The sequence below is a fragment of the Enhydra lutris genome, unplaced genomic scaffold (genome assembly GCF_002288905.1).
Source record: "Enhydra lutris kenyoni isolate GAN:26980312 unplaced genomic scaffold, ASM228890v2 scaffoldscaffold12, whole genome shotgun sequence".
NCBI lineage: Eukaryota > Metazoa > Chordata > Mammalia > Carnivora > Mustelidae > Enhydra > Enhydra lutris.
The window spans coordinates 26,279,263-26,298,678 of NW_019154096.1; the positions used below are offsets into that span (position 1 = coordinate 26,279,263).

Here is a 19,416-nt window from a genome sequence, read left to right on the forward strand (position 1 = left end):
CCGTCTTTGGCTGGAGAGGCAGCGGGAGGGGCCTCAGGCCGCCAGTCAGGGCCGCGGGGTCCTGTCTCTGGGAGGCCCGGGCAGATCGGTGGCTCCATTCACAGAAAGCTCTCCTCGGGCAGCCACATTTTTAACTTCTCCGACCTTCTGGAGGAGGAGGGCGGGCTGTGGGAAGTGTGTCTAGAAGACTGTGCAGGCGGAGATGGAAAGAAACTCAAACTTTCCCCCTGCTCTGGATCCAGAGTGGGCTCTAGCTCCCAGCTGGGGAGGAGGGAAGATTCTCAATGTTTTGCTCACAGGAGGGATGGAGAGGGAGCAGGAACCGGGGGAAGCAGAGGCTACCAGGGACCCCAGAATCCTGGCCTGAGCCCCTTCCCCTTTGCCTGGAGTCAGCCTTGGAAGAACACTTGTGACCAAAGTGGCTGTCAGCTGGGGCAAGGGGTGGGGACGACATTTGGGCTGGTCACCCAGGACTGCTGGTGGTCCAGCCTGGGCTGTGTCCCACCTCAGCTCCCCTGCTCAATGCAGACCCACCAAGGCCAATCACATAATAAACATATATTTATAGATGTACAATTTTAGAATTCTAATTCAAGAAATACAGCTTCTCAGGGGATCCTTTAGGATCTATGTTCTTATTGCACATGGGTCAGCCCACCTGGGGACGGCTACGGAGACCAGATGGTAGGGGAGGTGGCAGCAGAGCACCGGGGCCACCAAGGGTGGGGCGCTCCTGCCCATGTCCAGTTCTTAGTGTCTCTCCAGCTGGGGTGGCTGTTGCATCACAGGGTGGGATCTCGTTCAAAAATCCGATCTGACACTTCTTTACCAAGCTTCCTTTCCCAGCAAGAATCTTATTCGTTGGGGGTTACTTAAGAAAAAAAAAGAAAAAAAAAAAAAAAAGAGCCAAGAGAAATTCTGGGAGGGTGGTTATGGCCTCCTGGCTGGCAGCTTAGGGAAGTAAGGCTTTGGACGATGGCAGGCTCCAGGACACACCCACTGCCAGAGGAAAATTTGGGAAAAACGGTAATTCCAAAAGGCTCAGTATAAACTGTGGGAATAAATAAAACCTCCCTCCCCTCCCCTGGCAGCAACTGCTGCTGTGAGAAAAATCCTCACTTCAAGGTGAGTAGAAGGAAACCCTTCAGGTTCGGATGCAGCCTTTGTCCAAAGTGCAACAGAAGGCCGGGTGGCAGCATGTCCATGGATGGCGGAGACAGAGGTGCCCACAGGCCTGGACTTTCTTCAGGAGGTGGCTGCTGCCCCAGGGTCTTGGGCACCGCCTGGCTGACTCTTGGAGGAAGAACCGTCTGGAGTCCTTGGTGCCTGACTTGGGAAAAACCAGTGGCAACAACACGGAGCTGTGCCCTGTGGCATCTATAAGGCAAAACCCACTTTGGGACTGAGGTGGGGGGGGGGTGGCCAGGCAGAACTTGGTCCCCCTCTCTAACCCTGCTCTCTGTGGCAAGGGGGCAGAAGGCTCCTGGGCTCCAGGCCCAAGAGCCCACCTGAGCTGACCAAAGCTTGTGGTGGGTGGTACCACACCCGCAGGCAGCCGGGGGCCTCCACGACTGGATCCTGACAGGGTACCTGGCCCTAGGGGCACTTCCTCCCCTGAAAGCCTGTTCCCCTCCAGCTTCATCATGACCCTGGCACCCTCTGAGTTCTCTAGACTTACACTATCATGATTACTGCTGCCATCAACAGCAGGCTGGGGTTGAGGGGATTTTCTTTCAGGCTGTCAGCTCTGGCCAATGTCTAGCCTTTGAAGGACCAAGTGACCTTCCCCACACAGGCCTTGTTTTCTAAAACAGGGAGGAAATCAGCTAAATAACCAAATCCCTGCATAGTTTAAAAAGTAGACTGTATATATATATGTATATATATATATCTTTATATATGCTATTTACATATAAATAGATATATATATATGTACATATACATGCTCTGAAAATTACATTCTATGGAGAGTTCTCGCTCCTCCTCCTCCTATCCTTGGCCAATGCCTCTGACTGGCTTCCACGGAGAGGTGACTGGTGGTGGCTCCCAGGAGGGGGAGGAAGGCAGTTGGGCGCCCCCTCCCCCAGCCCTTTGCTCCAAGTTTTACATTCTACTTTCGTTGCCATGGTTTCCGTATCCTAGGAGAGAGCCGAAGTGGAGCCTGAGCCTCTGCCAGCCCTGGGAGGAAGGGAAGCAGCCCCGTGGCAGGTTTTCCTGTCCTAAGAGCTTTCAGCATTTACTGGGTGAGAGAGAGGGCAGCTGTGTGGCGTTCGGCCTCCAATTCCATTTTAATTTTTTTTTTCTTTTTATGTCTTTCCTTAAATATACAGTCCATCACCTTGGCTCAGTGCATGTCACCAAAAATTCTCCAGGGATTTCATGGTCTGCGGAGGAGAGTGGTAGCAGTTAGCTTGCTGATCACGTGGCCTGGAGCCTCCACAAACAAGCCAACCTCCTGGCTGCCGGCCTGCCCACCTCGCCCCAACCTGTCTCCCTCCTGCACTGTCACTCCCGGAGGCGCTAGCAGATGGCCTCAAAGCACCGCGTTCGGAGCTGGACCCCTGCCGAGGGGGGACACAGGCAGAGGACGGCTAGGCAGGTATCAACACAGAGAAGAACCTTTCTTGGATCTGCCTACGCTCCTTTGGGCTTGGTCCCGTCTGTCCCCGCCGGCAACTGCTGGAAACAGAGCTCACTACCCACATGCAGGGGTGGAGGAGGCGGGAGCCTGCTACCAGTGACACGGCATACCCCCCATCCCCCTTCTGCACTAAAGGCTCTGCATTCCACCCTCAACTCATGACCTCTGTTCTCTTCCTTAGACCGTAAGTCAGATGCCTGCACAGGCCGAATGCCTGTGGCTTCCAGGCGGCGGGCTGTACTAGCACTTGAAAGACTGCCTGTGATTCCACCAGAGGGTGAGTGGTCTCTCCTGCTCCCAGCCTGCTGGCTCCCTCCCAGACCCACTGTGGGGCTGCCCATCTAACCTGTTCTATCTCCTCCTGCCAGGAAGGGCAGAAGTAGAGGATGGGATCTTGGCTCACCCATGCTCACGTGTTTCTTCCTGATGTCAGGTGGTGAGTGTATGTGTGTGTGTGTTGGGAGGCGGGGGCGTTGGGGGGGCCTATCTTGAGACCAGTGATACTTGGAGGTCTAAAAAGCAGAGCACAGACAATAGTCTGCTGTACTTGGGAAAGGGCCACGGTGACTTGGGGGACTGGATGAGACCAGGGAAGCACTCATGGCCCTCAGCAATGGCCCTGAGCTCCCCCTTCTGCCTGGCTCTTCGGCTCCCCACATTCCCAGTAGTACTAGACGCCTGAAACAGACCTTGCTTTTTGAGCACACACTAGAGCTACCCCAACACTGCAGGCGGGAGGTCAGGCTGGGGACGAGGAGTTGTCATCAACAGGCCATCCCCCTCCCTCCCTCCCACCTGCCTCCGCCTCATGACCAGGGCCAGAGCTGCCAGAAGTTGCAGGGCAGAGGAAGCCCTGGCGCATACTTGGACCTTGGTGGCGTGGCTGGCCCAGGACTATCCATGCAGGGAGGCCTGCACCTCTGACAGTCGGTTACAGCTCGGCGTGGTCATCCTCTGTGCTTTGTGGTACATATCTGTGTCACCGAAGTAGCGGGCCCGGTATAGCAAGCCTTCCTCTGCAAAGCAAGAGGGCAGAGTTAGGATGCACCTGGGTCCTCCCAAAGGCTACCAGAGCACCTGCCCAGCCTGCGGGGGCAGGAGAAAGGCTGTTACAGGCCCTGGAGCTGGGGCAGAGCTGGCCTCCCTTTAGGAATGACCCTGGACTTTGGTCCCAACTTGTGAGAGGGAAAGAAGCTGTTACCCTGGTCTGACCACCCTTGGGTCCCACAGACAGAGCTGGAGGCCCCATCACTCAGCAGCTAGGACACGTGCTCTGGTCTGTCTTGACATCCTTACCTCTGGCAGCCAAACGGAGGCTGATGGCTGTGATTTACAGGAACCTGGAGGAAATCTCCAGGTGGCCCCCGGCTCCTGGTCCCATGAAACGGGTGGGGTCCTGCTCCTGACTGGGAGGGGCTGGTACAAGGCCGTTCCAGGTGCTGGGTCCACAAATCCCTGGTGGGCAGGCCTCTCTTCCCTGCTCTCAAGCTCTGTCCCCACGACCCCCACACACTCACTCTGCTGTTTCTCCTTCCAGCAGTTGTTTCGGAGGTTGGCGATATAATCGTCTTCCACGTTCCGTTCAACTGTTTTGAGGCTGGAGCCTGTGTACTCCTTAGAGAAGGTGTCTGCCACGTAGTAGACGACATTCAGGTGGTCAGTGACTCGCCTGTGGACGTGGCCCACCGACCTGGCCAGAAATACATCAGGCACAGAGTGGGCACAGGCCCCCCGGCCCAGGACAGTTCTAAAGGATGACATGGCTCCCCAAAAGGACATACAGCACAGGCCATGGGAGGACCTGCTTTCTTCCTGACCAGAGCGTGACTCGCGTAACACCCAAAATGAGGGTCTGAAGGAATGGCAGGGTGTCCCCCACCATACAAGTGGTCCAGGCTCTGGCCAGCCCTTCCTCAGGCTGTCTGCTTACCACCCTGCAGACCGGGGCCTGTGGGGAGAAGCCCCTTAATGAAAGGCCCTGGTTGGCACAGGAGGGGAGGCAGGCCTCGGCCTCTGATTAGAGGTATGAGTCGGGCTCCCCGTGCCTCTATCTCCGCATTCCTCCTCTAAGGCGATTGTTGCCCACGGCCTGCCTGCCTACCTGGGAATCCCAGTCTGGAGTTAAGAGGCTTAGGAAGTACATGACAGAAGGACTCCAAGGAGCTGTGGCCTTCCAGTTCTTGTCCCACCTTCCAGCTCTACCCACAGGCTCTGCAGTCTGTGGGAAGAGCCTTGACACGCCACAGACAGAAGGCAGTGCTGGGGGCAGCACAGCCCCTACACCTGCCCTCTGTTGCCTCTCCAGCCGCAGAGCAAAGGGCTGGCTGGCAACAGGCCACAGAGAGCCTGGGCCGCCTGTGTTGGTCCAGTGGCCCGACTCTGCCCCCTGCTGGCCAAGAGGAAGGCCTCCAGGCTCCCAGATAGGGCAAGGCCCCTCTGGGAGCAGAAGGGCTTCCACCAGTAGAAGCTGAGCACCCACTCTGTAACTATGTATGTATCCGACATGGGGCCAGGTGCTGGAAATAAAGGAGGGGAGCTGATACCTTAAAAGGCCAAATAACTTGCCCTAGTTCACCATATATTCATTCAACAAACACTGTTGAACATTTCTGGCAAGCGTGGCATTTTTTAACAAACATTTTGCCTGTTTATTTTAAAGTAATCTCTATACCCAACATGAGGCTCGAACTCGAGAGCCCGAGATCAATAGCTGCACACTCCACCGAATGAGCCTGCAGCAGGCGCCTCGAGCCCAGCATCTTATGTATATTACTCATTTAATTTTCACAAGCAGATAGATGTTATCCCCATTGCACAGATGAGGAAAACAAAGCTCAGACTGTCGTCCAGTGTCACACAGCTGCTTAGTTAGTAGAGTAGCTGGGATTCAAAGCCTCCTTTGCTCTGTTTGATTCTAGAGCCCCTATTCTTTCCATGGCCCCAAGGCTCCCAACCAGAACTTAAGAGCAGAGGTTCTTATCTCAGCAGATGGGGGGAGCAGGAAGCCTGTGAAATCATGCGCAATACTGTGTGCATGTGTACTGTCTGAGGGAGGAGAACTGCAATTTTCATGACATTTTCTTAGGGGACCATGATCCTAAAAGATCAAGAACTTATGCTCAACAGATAAAGTGTGTTTTCTTGACCATAAGCCAGATTTCTGCATTGTGATCAAGGACCCGCAGGACGGGAAGGCAGGCCCCTGATGGTGGCTGAGAATGCCAGGTCCCTGTCCGCCCACCATCCCAGCCCCGTCCCTGGCTGCAAGTACTCACGGCCTTGGGCTCAGGCTGTATGGGGGGCTGGAGACCATGAGCTGGCTGAGAGCCGACACGAGGATCAGGATGAGGATAGGCATCAGTTGAACAAATACCCCCAGCCCGCCCTGGAGGGAAGAGTCAGCGGTCACTCAAGCTGGACGTCGTGCATGGGAACGTGGCATCAGCCACAGCCACCACTGGCTTTCCAGGCGCAAAGGAGCCCCAGCGGCAGGAGGCAGCTGCCACGCAAACAGGCCGTGACACTACTCTCTCCCCCTCCCCCTCCACAGGCCCCCGAAAGACGGAAGCTCCTCCACCTGCCAGCTCCCCCAGATGAAAACAAAATGGCAACTGGAGTTACGTAGAGGAAGAGGGTACCTACATGTGCTTGCTCGTCAGAGATTACCAAAAACACAAGCAAGAGCGGTCGCCTCCAGGAGACTGGTAGGCAGGGCCGGAGGGAGGCCTTCACTGTATACCAGTTCAAAAACTGCCAGTTAAAAAATTGTAGATAAAAACAAATTTGTTTACTGTATGATAATTTGTGATTTTAAAAATTCTTCTGTATGTTCAAAACACACACACACACAGTTTTAAAACACGAATAACTAAACACATAAGGCCACACTGACTGAACAGAGGGACCCTCACCGTCTGCCATAATTTTAAATGCTCTGGAATTGTCCACAGTATCTGAATGTTGGTCAGCTAGCTGTTCTTTAACCTGTAGCATTCAAAATGCTTTTGAAGCACTGTCTGGTTATAGTTTTTGTGTCCATCTTTTATGAGTGCTAGAAGGAAGCAAGAAGAGTCAACAACCTTTGTCATCCCTCACACTTCTCTCGTCACGTTTCACTTCCCGTTGCTTGGAAAACGTCACTGTGGCCTTATGAACAAATGGACTGCTCAAAGGCCTTTCACACACAAACCTGTCTGCAGGTGGAGAAGTTTCTGCATGACATTCCCTAACAGGGGCCAAGGAAACCCCCACTCCTTCTGGGCAGCACTGTGGAGTTTGGCTCCCTCTGGTGTCGCTCGGCAGAATGGCAAGGGGGGGCCCAAGATGGCTCCTTGGCTGAGAATGGTGGAGGCACTGTCCTCCCAGAACGACCGCTGGGGATGTCACTTCCCCTTCAGGCCCTGCACTCAAGGTGGGGCCTGGCGCCCTCCCCTGCTCTCCCCGATGCCTTTCTCACTCACGTCACCCTGGTTCTCCCTGCGGTCCTGCCTTTGCTGGTAGGTATAGCGCATGCGGCCGTTGCTGTAGACGTGGACATTACCTGGAGGTCAGAGGGACCGAATCAGGGGGCGGGGCTGCTGGGGAAGGGAGCAGCCGGCATCCAGTCTCCCACCATCACCCCCAGGGAGGCCTGGCTGCCGGGAGGCCCGGGTACTTACTAGACGGGAAGCCACCACCAAAGAACATGTTGAAGAGGTCCTCGGGGGAGATGTCAGCCTCAAAGCCACGGTGGAAGTCCCCATGCCCATGGCCGTGCCGGGCTGCCTGGCTCTTGTCGTCACCGAACTGGTCATACTGCTTCCTTTTCTCTGGGTTACTAAGTACCGCATATGCTGTGCCAATGGCTAGAAAGGAGGTGTAAGTCAGGCCTGAAGACCCAGGGCATGCAGGGAAGGCTCCCACCGCAGCCAAGAGCTCCCTTCCTTTAGGTACTCAACTGGTATTTTAGGAAGTGGGAGCCCTCTGGGTCGGCAGAAGTCGGGCTGCTGGGCACGTAAGAGGAGGGGGGCAGGCAGGAGTACCTCAAAATGGATCGAGGCCGTCTGCGCCGGGTGGAGAATTAACACTAACACTCAGGCCCCCCGCTCTCCACCTCAAGATGATGGCCCAGCCTCTTCTATGCCCCGGGGCCCTTTATGGGTCTTATCTTACTCCTACAGCAACTGCTGGCAAGGGCCAGATCACAAGGTTCTAGTCAAAACTTTTCTACTGTTGGTAGTGTGGCCTGCCAAGCCCTCTCTCCTGTCTGGGGTCTAGGTCCCAGCTGCTGTTCCTTGGCCGGGGCCCAAGGCCTCCCCATGAGGTCTCCCCCCAGGTAGGAAACCTGTGCCTCAAGGGACCCAGCTCCAGGTCGTCCTTAGTCTCTTGCTCCTTCTCAAGCAACTCACTCTCTCAAAGGAGTGGGTCAGAGCTGCGTCTGCAACACGCAACCCCGGGGAATAAGGAGAACCCCCTCCTCTCGTTCCCACAAGGACCCAGGGCTGGCTCCGGCCTCTGTGTCTGTCGTGCAGGCAGCAGGCAGAAGTCTGGGATGGCCCAACCTTAACCATGGCTACCTTGCCTACCTAATCCTACTCACCTTCTCCCCCTGGGGCTGGCCGACGGGGATGATGCCTGCAGACTACCCCAGACCAAGCAGGCCCAACCCGAAGCAGCCTAGAATGGAGTAACCAGGGTGGGCCCGGGAAGCAGCACACCAGGTCTCAGGGGACCCTTCTGTCACCCGCTCTGCCACAGGCCCTCTTCTTGGCTGTGGTCACCAACTCGTGGGAGAGTGTGTTACATGCGAGTGTGTGTGTAGTGTGGGGCTGGTGGCTGCTGCTGGTGGTGATGAGGCCACCGGGCCACTGACCTGAGGCTACTCTGCCCCTCAGCACAGGGAAACTGTTACAAAGATCCCAAGACGGGAACATGCACACGAGTGAGTCAGGAGGCCTGCTTCTGACCCGCAATCGCTGTGTGACCGTGAAGCCGCTGGTCTCCTCTTGCCTCAGCTCCCCTCCTGTCACTCCCGGGGAACACGGAGGAAGGAGAGGCAGGGCTGGTGCCTCTGAGCTCTGACAGACTCAGCAGGCTAGAGGTGGCTGCTAGGACTTTCTTTCCAGGAAGCAGCTCCTGAGCCCAGGGGACTCAGGTCCAAGGCCACTTCCTGGAAAAGTTGTCTTAACCTCTTATTCCTTCCCAAGGGCAAGGGCAGGAGATAAGAAACGCCAAACAGCCGGAAACCGAGGCTGGCCTACCTTTGAAAGCTTCAGTGGCACCCGGTGCGTGGTTCTTGTCTGGGTGGAACTTGAGGGCCAGCTTGCGGTAGGCCTTCTTCAGGTCCTCATCGGAGGCCCCTCTGCTCACCCCCAGGATCTCATAGTAATCTTTACACTGCTTGACCCTGGGGGAAGGGGTAGAGCGGGCCCAGGGCCGTGAGGTGAGGGGGCCGAGGCACGGGCAGTGTTCAGCTCAGGGGGGACCAGCAGGGCTCGGCTGATAGCTCCTCTAGGTCAGCTGTCAAACCTTGGGGACAAGGGAGCCTCAGTGAGCTCCACCCTGGATGGGGAGCCAGATAGGGCCCAGGGGAAACAGCAGAATACATTTTGGATTTCAGAGGGGACAGCTGCTGTGTTTCAGACCAGGAACCATTTCCTTTTGCGAAGAGGCACTCTCACTGGAGCCGCCTCAAAAAGGCCTGTCATGTCTGCGTGGGGCCTGCCCAAGCCCTGGAGGGATGGCCGTCTCCTGTCTCCATTCTGGGTCACACAGGCTCTGGGCTGAAAGGGTCTTTGTTGGGGGCGGGGGAGAAGCTGGAAGGGGAGCCCAAGCCCCATCTCTGATAACCAGAGCTGTGTGAAAAGGCTGAGGCTTGCCTGGCCGGCAGCAGAGGAAGCCGGCGGCAGACGCAGCATTTCTAGCCCCTGCTGTGGGCTGTCTTGGTGGGAGGGGACAGGACAGCCTGCATTCCCGGGGCCCAGTGAGCCCGCCCAGCTGGACCTCCTTCATCTTCAGGACCCCCAGGGCCCACCCGGACCACAGGTAGATGTGAGGTGGGGGACATACTGCAGGAAGCCTTCTTGAGCTAGAAACTTCCCAGCAGCACCAGGCTCCGGCCCCTCTACCTTTTCACTGCTGCTACTTGCTCTGCTGTGTAGCCTTTGGTGCTCTCTCCTCCTCCAGCTTCTCCATTGGCCGAGGGGGCATCGGCCCCACCTGGTTTCCTGTGGGTCGTGTCTGTGGGCTGGGGATGGTCACCGGCAGACTGCGGTTTCTGGTTGAGGGACTCGATCAGGGCTGTGTGAGGCAAGCAAAACATTCAGGGCTCCCGTTCCAGCAAGGCCATGTGCCACAACTGAGGGGCGGCCTGGTCCTGAGACCAGCCAGGACCCCACCCCCATCCCGCATCCCACCTGCTGCTTCCGGGAGAGCCACTAGTTCCATCCCTGACTTTGGCATCGGGGGTGGGGAGGCAGTGGGCACTAGTAGGCTAGCTGCCTGCTTTTGCAGGATCCACAGAGCTCAGGAGTTGTCAGGCTATGGGTTATTTTAAATATTTTTTAAGATTTTATTTTTAAGTAATCTCTACACCCAGTATGGGACTCGAATTCATAACCCCGAGATCAAGGGTTGTAAACTGACTGAGACTGCAGGTGCTCCTGGGTATGGGTTAATTTAAAACTCTGCAAAAAAAAGGAAACATACTATAAATAGTTTCAGGTTTTAAAAATCCCAAATTAGTGTGTGTGTTTGTGTATTTATTTATTTATTTATTAAAAGATTTATTTATTTGAGAGAGAGCACATGAGGCTGGGGGAGGGGTAGAAGGAGAGGGAGGGAGAAATAGACTCCCCACTGAGCAGGGAGCCTGATGTGGGGCTCGATCCCCAGGACCCTGGGATCACGACTGGAGCTGAAGGCAGATGCTTAATGACTGAGCCATGCAGGCACCTCCCAAAGTAATGTGTTTAACAGACTCTGTTGAGATGGACAAAGTGCGCTGCCCACCTCAGTGGGGACTCCAGTCAGCAGGACCATCTTTTTCAGCTGGGATTGGTGGGAAAGGCTCCTGGAGGCTATTACTTAGCTGTGAAGGGGATGGAGGCAAGGAGTTTGCCTCAGATGGCCAGAGATGGTAGGAGACTTGGGATAAAGATCACCTCTGCTACTTGCTATTCTTTACATTTTTCAAATGGCTGGCCGTGTCAAACACCCTACTTCAATGTTCAGAGTCTAAGTAGGACATCAGCTGTCACCCTCAGGGTCCCAGTACTAAAACCCAGCTCCGTGGTTCCTGCTTCTCAATCAGAAAGAGCCCAAACCTCTGGCAGGAGCTCCCTGTGCCCATTTATTCCAGGCACAGAACCAGTTCTGGAAACCTCAGTCATGCCCAGGGTACAGGGCCCTGGGAAGCCAGGACACCATGCTGAGGAGGGACAGCAGTGCCCCCGGCTGGACTCAACGCTCTGTGCTGGGTGTCAGACACCCTCTAAAGCAACATCCCCGGGCCTCACATGAGGGGCCAGTGGCAGGCCTCGAGTGGGCCACTGTGTTCTGAGCCTCTGCTGTCTTAGGTGATCTCACTGGGAAAGGAGCTGACGGTCGAGCCTGCCTTGCATGAGGGAGGTGGAGGACTTCTGCAGTAAAGCCCAGGAGTGCGCACTGGGAGGAGTATTCATCCCGACTGCTTGCTGTGTGTTAGGCTGGCCTGGACACAGTGCTCTGTGTATACCAGTTCATTTAATCTTGACAATGGCCTTAGAGGTTTGTCTCACTACCACCATCCTCATTATAAAAAAGAGCTGTGTGTCTGATGCATTGGCCCATGGATGCACAAGCTGGGCACGCAGCACTTAAACCCTGGAAACCCAGCTCCCAAAACCCTGTTCTTAACTATGCTATCCCAGACTGCCTGAGTCTGGCTTTCGGCATGGGGAACCCCTTTCAGCACAGTCATTCCAAATAGAGAAGAGAAGTTAAATTCAGAAAGTCTGGGATTCAAATCTCAAATCTCACATCCTAGCAGTATGGCCCTGACCGATAAAAAATCTAAAATCTGTCTGAACCTCAGTTTCCCAAGGGATACACAGGTAATGGGATGTGTGATGAGGAAGTGAGATAACGTGTAAGCACCTGGCACAGAAACTCACCGAGTGAAAGTTCAAAATAAGAGGCTGCTGCTATTATGACACCAGCTGATGAACTGGCCGGCGGGGGAGGGGAACCGAGCAGGTGGGGCCGGGGAGCTCCAGGGCTTAGGAAAGCACTGTCAGCACTCAGCTGGCTTGGGACCCAGCTGGAACCGTGAGATTTCAGGCTCTCCCAGATGCCAGTTCCATCCAGGCAGCGAGGAACAGCAAAAGAAGGAACAAAGATGAAGAGATGTTGATGAAGATGGGACAGCGGGGGGAGATGGCTTGCTGGGTGTGGAGGGTATTTAAAGAACTTGTTTATTTCCGTTTCTCTGGAAGCCTCGGGGGTCCAGGCTGAGCTAATGTACTCCAAGGACAACATAACCAACTCTTCAACTGCCACAGATACATGGGAACATCAGCCAGGAGATGGGATGGACTCGCTCTAGTATTTCTCAGGGAAGATTCTGGAAACTTTTCAGAGTAGTTACACGGAGTCGGCCACTCTAATACCCTTACATTGTGGAAAGGGAGCCCAAAGGGGAATGGATGTGCTCGGGGACACACAGAAGGCTCCTGCTTGGGTTGGCAAATCAAGATTTCTGGTTGCTGGCAAATAGGTCTCTCTTCTGGCCTGGACATCGCCTCTGCCAGAGCTGTGGGATGTGACTGCCTCGCAAATGTCACGAAACAGTATGACACAGAACAGCTTAACGTGACTCTGGAGTTAGACAGACAAGGCTGTGTTTAAATCCTGCCCCTGCCCTTGCAGTAAAGCAGCCAGACATCCAAAAAGACAGGAACTTGGTGGGGAGCCTGGGTGGCTCAGTTGGTTAAGTGTCTGCCTCCAATTTGGGTAATGATCCGAGGGTCCTGAGATCAAGTCCTGCATCAGGCTCCTTGCTCAGCAGGGAGCCTGCTTCTCCCTCTGCCTGCCGCTCCACCTGCTTGTGCCCGCCCCCTGACAAATAAATAAATAAAATCTTTAAAAATATATATATTAATAAAAAGACAGGAACTTGGTGGAAGAAATGAGAACTGCAGCGGGAGAGGTGGCAGTTGAGGCAGGGCTGAGAGCATTTCTATGGCCAAAGCCACCAGCGGTGGCCCCTCCTCAAAGCCGGACTGGAGGGTGAGGCTGCCTGGGTTCAGAGCTGGCTCGGCCGCTCGCTAGCAAGGTCGTCTCAGACAAGTCAATTTAGCTTCTTCATGTCAAACTGTATCTCCCTCAAGGGAGCCAGCAGAGGAGCTGAGCAAGTGCATATAAAGGACTTAGCACAACATTCGGCCAGTGTTCAGTGTTCTCTGTTACTGTTCGTTTCATTTCCAGGCGCTGTCCAGGTGCCTGCAGCGCTCACAGCGAGCCGGGAGAGGGAGGCCGGCGTAGGGCAACAGCCCGGGAGCGGAGCCGGACAGCGCGGCTCCTCTGCTAAGCAGCCACGTTATCGATTCCGTCAGGGAGGGCGCCGTCTCTGCCCTCCCGGGGCTGCTCTAAGGCGTGAATACGGTTCGGAGAACGGAAGGGCTGAGGACCCTGCACGGACAGCCCCACCCTGGACCTTAGCAGCCCCAAACCGTCTCTCATGCTGACACCCTGAAAGCAAAAGCCTTCCCCCACAGGCTGGCCTTTCCAGCATGGCCCTCCTGACTCCCCCAGGACCCTCAGCCCGAGCTGCAGCATCGCCCGGCATACCCCGCTCTGTGGATGCTGGGGAAACTGAGGAGGTTCCCATTGGCACCCTGAAAAAGCTGGTACTTTCCACCATTGCTGCTAAGGCTCAGGCAAAGGCCATGCCCAGTGTCCAGCTGCTGGACAGAAACTCCCAGAAAGGGACTGACCGGCCCCACTAGCCCTGCCCTGTGACTTCCCCACTTAGGGCCGGCTACTACTCCACAGTACAAGCGTCCCACCATTGGTCCCACCTCCGGCAGCACGAGTTTGAAATCCCCTCATGGCCTTTTCACTGTGAGGTCCCTCGGCCCTTCAAGGTTGCGGAGTCTCCTTTCACCCTAACCTTTCCCCCTGCTGTCTGTCCTTCCACCTCTCCTAGACCCATCGTCTACCTGTGTTCTTGATCCTTCCCTTCTAATTCCCAACTTGCCCTTTTCCATGAGGCCTGATGGTGCTGCTCGCCACCTCCCCAACACCACTCCGTGGCCACCTGGCTGCTCCCTCTCCCGAGATCGCCTCTTCCTGTTGTTCCATCTCACTGTGGCTTCCCCGTCTCTGTCCGTTGGCGAAGGGCAGATGTGGCCCAGGGCGGTGTCTGTAGCAACATGCTATGCGCATTCTACACCTTCCCACGGTGACCCCGGCCAGGCGGGGCTCCAGTGGGCGCCATCAAACAGACACGACCAGACTTTCAGCTGGAACCTAGGTCTCTCTCCCGAGCTCCAAGCTGACAGCTCCTTTGCAACAGCCACTGGTACCTTGCACTCTGCCCGTCTCTTCCCACCCACCATCCTCAGCCCTGTGTTCTCCCCGGGCACACGGGCTTGGATTCTGTGCCTCCACCTCTCCTCAGCATACCTCTCTCACACAAGGCACAGTGCCTCCTCCCCAAGGACCTTATCCTCACCTGGACTGCCTTCTCTCAGGCGCTCGGAACTCCTGACCTACTCACTGCAATGAATGGGCTCCCAAATGGTTTCCGACTCCAGTTTCTCTTCCCTTTCATTAACCCTTCATTCTGTTCTCTTTTAAGAATGGTACCTTTGTCTTAGTCCTGCTTTCAAAATCTTCAATGGTCTTTTCACCAACTACAGAATAAAATGAATATCCTGGTCTGGTAGGAAAGGAATTCCACAATCTGGCCCCATCCTACTTTCCAGCCTTAATCCTCTTTATACTCAAATTACCACCTCCACAGCTGCCAAATCTTGCTCCACCCAACCCTCTCCCCCAAACCTCACAGCTCCCAGCCTCCGTGTCTTTTCCCCAGTATGTCCTTCTCCAAGTCTGCTCCATTCCTCCAAAGTGCAGTTCATTTTTTTTTTAAAGATTTTATTTATTTATTTGACAGAGATCACAAGTAGACAGAGAGGCAGGCAGAGAGAGAGGAGGAAGCAGGCTCCCTGCTGAGCAGAGAGCCCGATGCGGGGCTCGATCCCAGGACCCTGGGATCACGACCTGAGCTGAAGGCAGAGGCTTTAACCCACTGAGCCACCCAGGCGCCCCCAAAGTGCAGTTCAAATGTTGCCTCTGTCTTCCTCCCTGAAGCTTTCCCTCACTGTGATCTACCATTATTTTCCATCACCTGTGTGCTGCCGTTATTTTTAAGTCTCTCACGAGACTGCTGGTAGTTCAGAGTTCAGCGCTCCATGCCCAGCCCTCCACGCCAGCTCACAGACCCACGGAGGGCAGGGACTGGATCTTTCATGTCTATCCTTCAGGCCTGGATATCTAACACTGTGCCTCCTTTTTTCTGTAACTGTGTCTCCTTCGCTAAATGACAGGCTCCTTGAGGTGAAGGATCATGTCTTACTGATCCTGCCATATATGCGCTTAGCCCCAAGCAGAGGACCTTGCAAATAAAACAAAGTCTGCAGCATTGAATAAGCACCTGGAATGAGCTCAAACCTCACACAGCAAGTGTAAACAACTACCTAATATTTTTTTTAAACTAAGATTTCTCCATCCCAGGCCTACATTAACCCCAGGTCCTTGTCAGTTCAGTATAGGGCTACAGAGGGTGCAAGGTTAAGTTTACAGAGAGGCATGAGGCATAGTCTCTCCACAATAGCGGGAATACGACAATCATGCAGCTGACTATTCTGCCTGAGCAAATTCCATTTCTTGAGCCTGGGGAAGAACACCAGTCTAAGCCCCCAAACTGGCCCAGGAGGCTGCTGACAAGAAGAGCCCTAAAGGCCAGGTTGTTACCATCCTTCCTTGGCTACCTGCTCCTGAGTCCCCAGAAGCATCAGGATCAAACAGGATTCTGAGACTGGCGGGCCTCTAGCTGCCCATCCGCCTAGGCTCCCCTCTTACAGAGTGTGATTTATTTCATAGGGAAGCTCCTTGGGCAGGTTACCTCAGGAGCTCTGGCAAATACAGACTGAAACCCTCTCCAAGAGAAGGCAAAGAGGCCAAAGAGCAACCTGTAGTCAGGAAGGAGGAAAATCCAAGTGTTTCAGGTGGCCTCTTCTGCTGGTGTTCACCTTTCTCAATTCCAAATGTGGGCAAAGAAGGTTAGGAGGCTGACTGCTCTCTCATTTTGTTCCCCTATTAAACATTTATAGAGTCACAGAACTTTCCAATTTCTAGCTGTGTATTCTTGGGCAAGTCCCTTGCCTCTGAGATACTTCCTCATCTATAGAACAAAGATAATGATCTTTGCTCTGCCTCCCTGATAGGGCAGGCTCAAGTGAGAAAATGTATTTGAAAAAGCTTTCTTTCTTCTTCTTTTTTTTTTTTAAAGATTTACTTATTTTTTTAAGTCATCTCTACATCCAACATGGGGCTTGCAGTTAACAACCCCGAGATCAAGAGCTGCGTGCTCTGTGGACTGGTCCAGCCAGGCATCCCTCAAAAGAGCTTTCTAAACAGAGAAGCTCTATGGTATTATTGTTACTCACATTATCTGCACCAACCCTCTAATTTCCCGGCTAAGAAAACCCAAGCTCAGAAAGATCGCACGGTAGCACTCAGGACAAGAACTTAATCTGATTCGGAGTACCTGTTACACACCAGTATCGTAACTGCTGGTATGATCTCTGTATCTTTAATGGACTTCTTTTTTTTTTTTTTTTAAGATTTTATTTATTTACTTGAGAGAGAGCAGGAGCAGGGGAGGGGGAGCAGAGGGAGTAGGGAGCTTCATGCCTGATCAATTGCAAGACGCTGAGATCATGACCTGAGCCAAAGGCCGACGCTTAACCCACTGAGCCATCCTGGTGCCCCTGGATTATCTTTCTCCCTTCCAGCTTGGGTTAAGAAAAACTTCTTAAGTCTTAGATTAAAGAAAAAGACGGTTCCTAGCTAGAGTGAAATGCTGAGTAGTTGAGACAACCTCACGAATCCCTCCCTGGTTTCGAAGTCCCAGCTTGGGGACACTTAGCAGCCTTGTGCTGTCCACACGGGGGCCACTGCTGGGTTCTTGTGGGCGAGGGTGGGTGGGGTACACGGGGCCAGCGTCTTCAACAAGCCCCGAATCTCAAAGGCGGGTGAAGAGGTTCCAAGAAGGAGTGAGGGGGCAGCCTTCAGGGCGGCGGGCCCAGGGCGGTGGTGTGGAGCGAGGGAAAAAGGCAGGTTCTAGTTTCGGAAGGGTGTTCCCTGACCCTCGCCCGGAGGCATGCCAGAGAATGAAGATATGAAGACGCCTTTCCAGGCCGTGGGAAGGTCAGAAGTCCCCTTGCCCTCCCCAGAACCCATTCTCTCCTTCAGAGGAGTTATGTTTATTTTCCTAAACTATAATACTTCCCAGGCCGGCAACCGGCCCTGGGCCACCGAATGGCCCCTTGGGAAAAGTAGTTCGATTTCGCTTCCAGATAAGTTCCCTTCCTCTCGCCCGCCAGCGCCTCTCATTCTCGGTAACTCCAAATTTTAGAGGGTTCCACAAGCGCCCAAAAAGTTGAAGTCGCGGCCGTCCCTGTCATCAGGTGTCCAGCGTCCCGGAGAGGCGTGGGAGCGAAAGACTACACCTCCCAGCGGCCACCGCGCGTCTCAGTGCGCAGGCGTAGCCGCGCCTCGCTACCCCTCCCCCTCCTCCAACTGCTCCCTTCGGTCCGTTCCCGTATTCCCCCCATCAGTTCCAATGTCCCCTCTGCCTCTCTGGCACTTCACACTCACCGCGAACTCGCGGCGTCGGGTACAACCGCTGAGCCTTCTCCAGGAAGCGGAGCGCCCGGTCGGGCTGGTTGCTCTGGATGGCCTTGAGGGCGATGCTAATACAGCGCTCGGCTTCATCCTTGTTGGATTCCATGGCGGAACCAGAGCGCGGAACCAGGGAGGGGGAGGCCGGGCGAGCGGAGGGCTGCGCCAGCAGCCGGCACGTCGCGGGGCAGGCGGGCGCAGAATGATGACACAAACCCCTCGCCCCTCCTTTTCCGAGACTTGAGCGAGAGTTGAGCGAGGGCGGAAGTGCTACCGTATGTCTTCTAAGAGGGGGACGGCTAGGAGAGATATTAACTAAGGTGCACGACCAACATTCCTGGATTCCAGAGGGTCGTATTAGGAGGTCTTAAAGTTGCATATGCTTGCACGTTATTGGTAGTAACTCTGTGAGTTTGAGACGAAGGTCATTTATTTATTCGTTCCAGAGATACTGCGAGGTTGGGTGTACAGTGGTGAACAAAACAAAGCCCCTGCCCTCATAGAACTTACATTCTAGTGTGGGGGGGGGGGGGGGGGGGGGGGGGGGGTGGGGAGGTAGCAGGGAGACCGAAATAATCAGATAGTGACAAATGCTATGAAAAAAATAAAGAAAAAAGGAAATAGAGAGTGGTAGGTGATATTTTATTTTATTTTTAAAGATTTTATTTATTTGACAGATCACAAGTAGGCGGAGAGGGAGAAACAGGCTCCCCGCTGAGCAGAGAGCCCCATTCGGGCTGGATGCGGGGCTCCATACGAGGCTCCATCTCAGCACCCTGAGATCATGACCTGAGTGGAAGGCAGAGGCTTAACCCACTGAGCCACCCAGGCGCCCCAGTGGGTGATATTTTAAATAGGCTGATCAGAAAACTCTCTGAGAAGCTGGCATTTTAACAAATCTGAATTCAGGAGAAAGAGCAGGTACTCCAGATACGACTCTCTGGAGGGACGATGGTCCAGGCAGAAGGAAGAGTTTGCAAAGGCTCTGACACGGAAATTTTCTTGGTGAGTTATTACAGGATCAACAAGGAGCATGTAGATTTACACTGCAGAGTGGAATCCGTTCTATCAGGCTTTCTTTCAAGGCTGCCACTCCAGTGAAAGCAGTCTTGTCAAGGTTACCCACATTGCCAACTCCACTGGTCACTTCCCGTCCTTCTACTGGACTTTCCTACAGGATTTGGTAAGAGGCTACTACTATAATCCAGGTGAGAATTACTGGTAACTCGGAGCAGGGCAATGGTGGAGGTGGTGGGAAGTAGTCAAATTCTAGATATATTTTGAAGACAGAAATCAAACGAGTTTGCCAGTGGATTGGAGGTGGGATGTGAGGAAGAGGGGAGTTGAGAATATATTTCAGCGTTTTGGACTGGTCAGTGTGAGAACAAAGGCTGCCTTTACTGAAACTGGAGAAACCGGGGGAAGATGGAGAGGAGCAGTTTGGTAGAGGGGATCTTAGATGTCTGATTCAGCGTGTGTTAAGTTTTTGATGCCTTTTAGAGTCAAGTGGAGATGTCAAGTAGGAAGCTGCATATTTGTAGGGTTTAGGGAAGAAGATGGGGATGAAAATACAATTTTGGAAGATAACAGATGGTATTAAAGCTCTGGGACAAATGGACAAGGGCAGGCAAATGGTATTTACAGTTCTGGCCCTGGATGCATCGAGGAAGAGAGGGTAGATAGGAAAGAATATTAGTCTGATTACTGAGTCCTGTGGCTCGTTTATTTACAGGTCTGGGAGAGGAAGAGGAACCAGGAAAGGAGGATGAAGAAGCAGCTTGTAAGTTAGAAAATGAGTTCTCAGAAGTCCAGTGAAGCAAATGTTTCAAGAGGGAGGGCAAGGTCCA

At 54.0% G+C, this 19,416-nt stretch overlaps 1 protein-coding gene across 5 annotated transcripts; it reads right to left on the reverse strand.

Annotated features, from left to right (window-relative positions):
* Positions 1-549: 549 nt before the first annotated feature.
* LOC111144771 (DnaJ heat shock protein family (Hsp40) member B12) lies at positions 550-17,758 on the reverse strand. 5 transcript variants are annotated; one of them, XR_002640425.1, is made up of 10 exons: positions 17,546-17,749; positions 9,748-9,919; positions 8,881-9,026; positions 7,300-7,485; positions 7,102-7,181; positions 5,917-6,026; positions 4,159-4,331; positions 3,560-3,657; positions 1,120-2,384; positions 550-999 (listed from the first exon to the last, which is right to left on the reverse strand). XR_002640425.1 is itself a non-coding variant. In XM_022499219.1 (9 exons), the coding sequence occupies exons 1-8, from the start codon at positions 17,676-17,678 to the stop codon at positions 3,536-3,538; spliced, it is 1,122 nt and encodes a 373-aa protein (XP_022354927.1). In that variant the 5' UTR covers positions 17,679-17,758; the 3' UTR covers positions 550-2,384; positions 3,506-3,535. The 5 variants fall into 5 exon arrangements, 4 of the variants coding, with proteins under 4 accessions (XP_022354927.1, XP_022354923.1, XP_022354924.1 ...); XM_022499219.1 differs by having other exon boundaries at positions 550-2,384; positions 3,506-3,657; positions 17,546-17,758; XM_022499215.1 differs by having other exon boundaries at positions 550-2,384.
* Between the last annotated feature and the right edge of the window lie 1,658 nt (positions 17,759-19,416).

Excerpts from the sequence above, each read along its gene's own strand:
- LOC111144771 (XM_022499217.1), bottom strand. The coding sequence starts at position 17,678 with ATGGAATCCAACAAGGATGAAGCCGAGCGCTGTATTAGCATCGCCCTC. Across the intron at positions 9,027-9,747 it reads CAAGTAGCAGCAGTGAAAAG|GGTCAAGCAGTGTAAAGATT; the intron begins GTAGAGGGGCCG and ends CCCTTCCCCCAG. Across the intron at positions 4,332-5,916 it reads TACAGCCTGAGCCCAAGGCC|GTCGGTGGGCCACGTCCACA; the intron begins GTGAGTACTTGC and ends ATTTCTGGCCAG.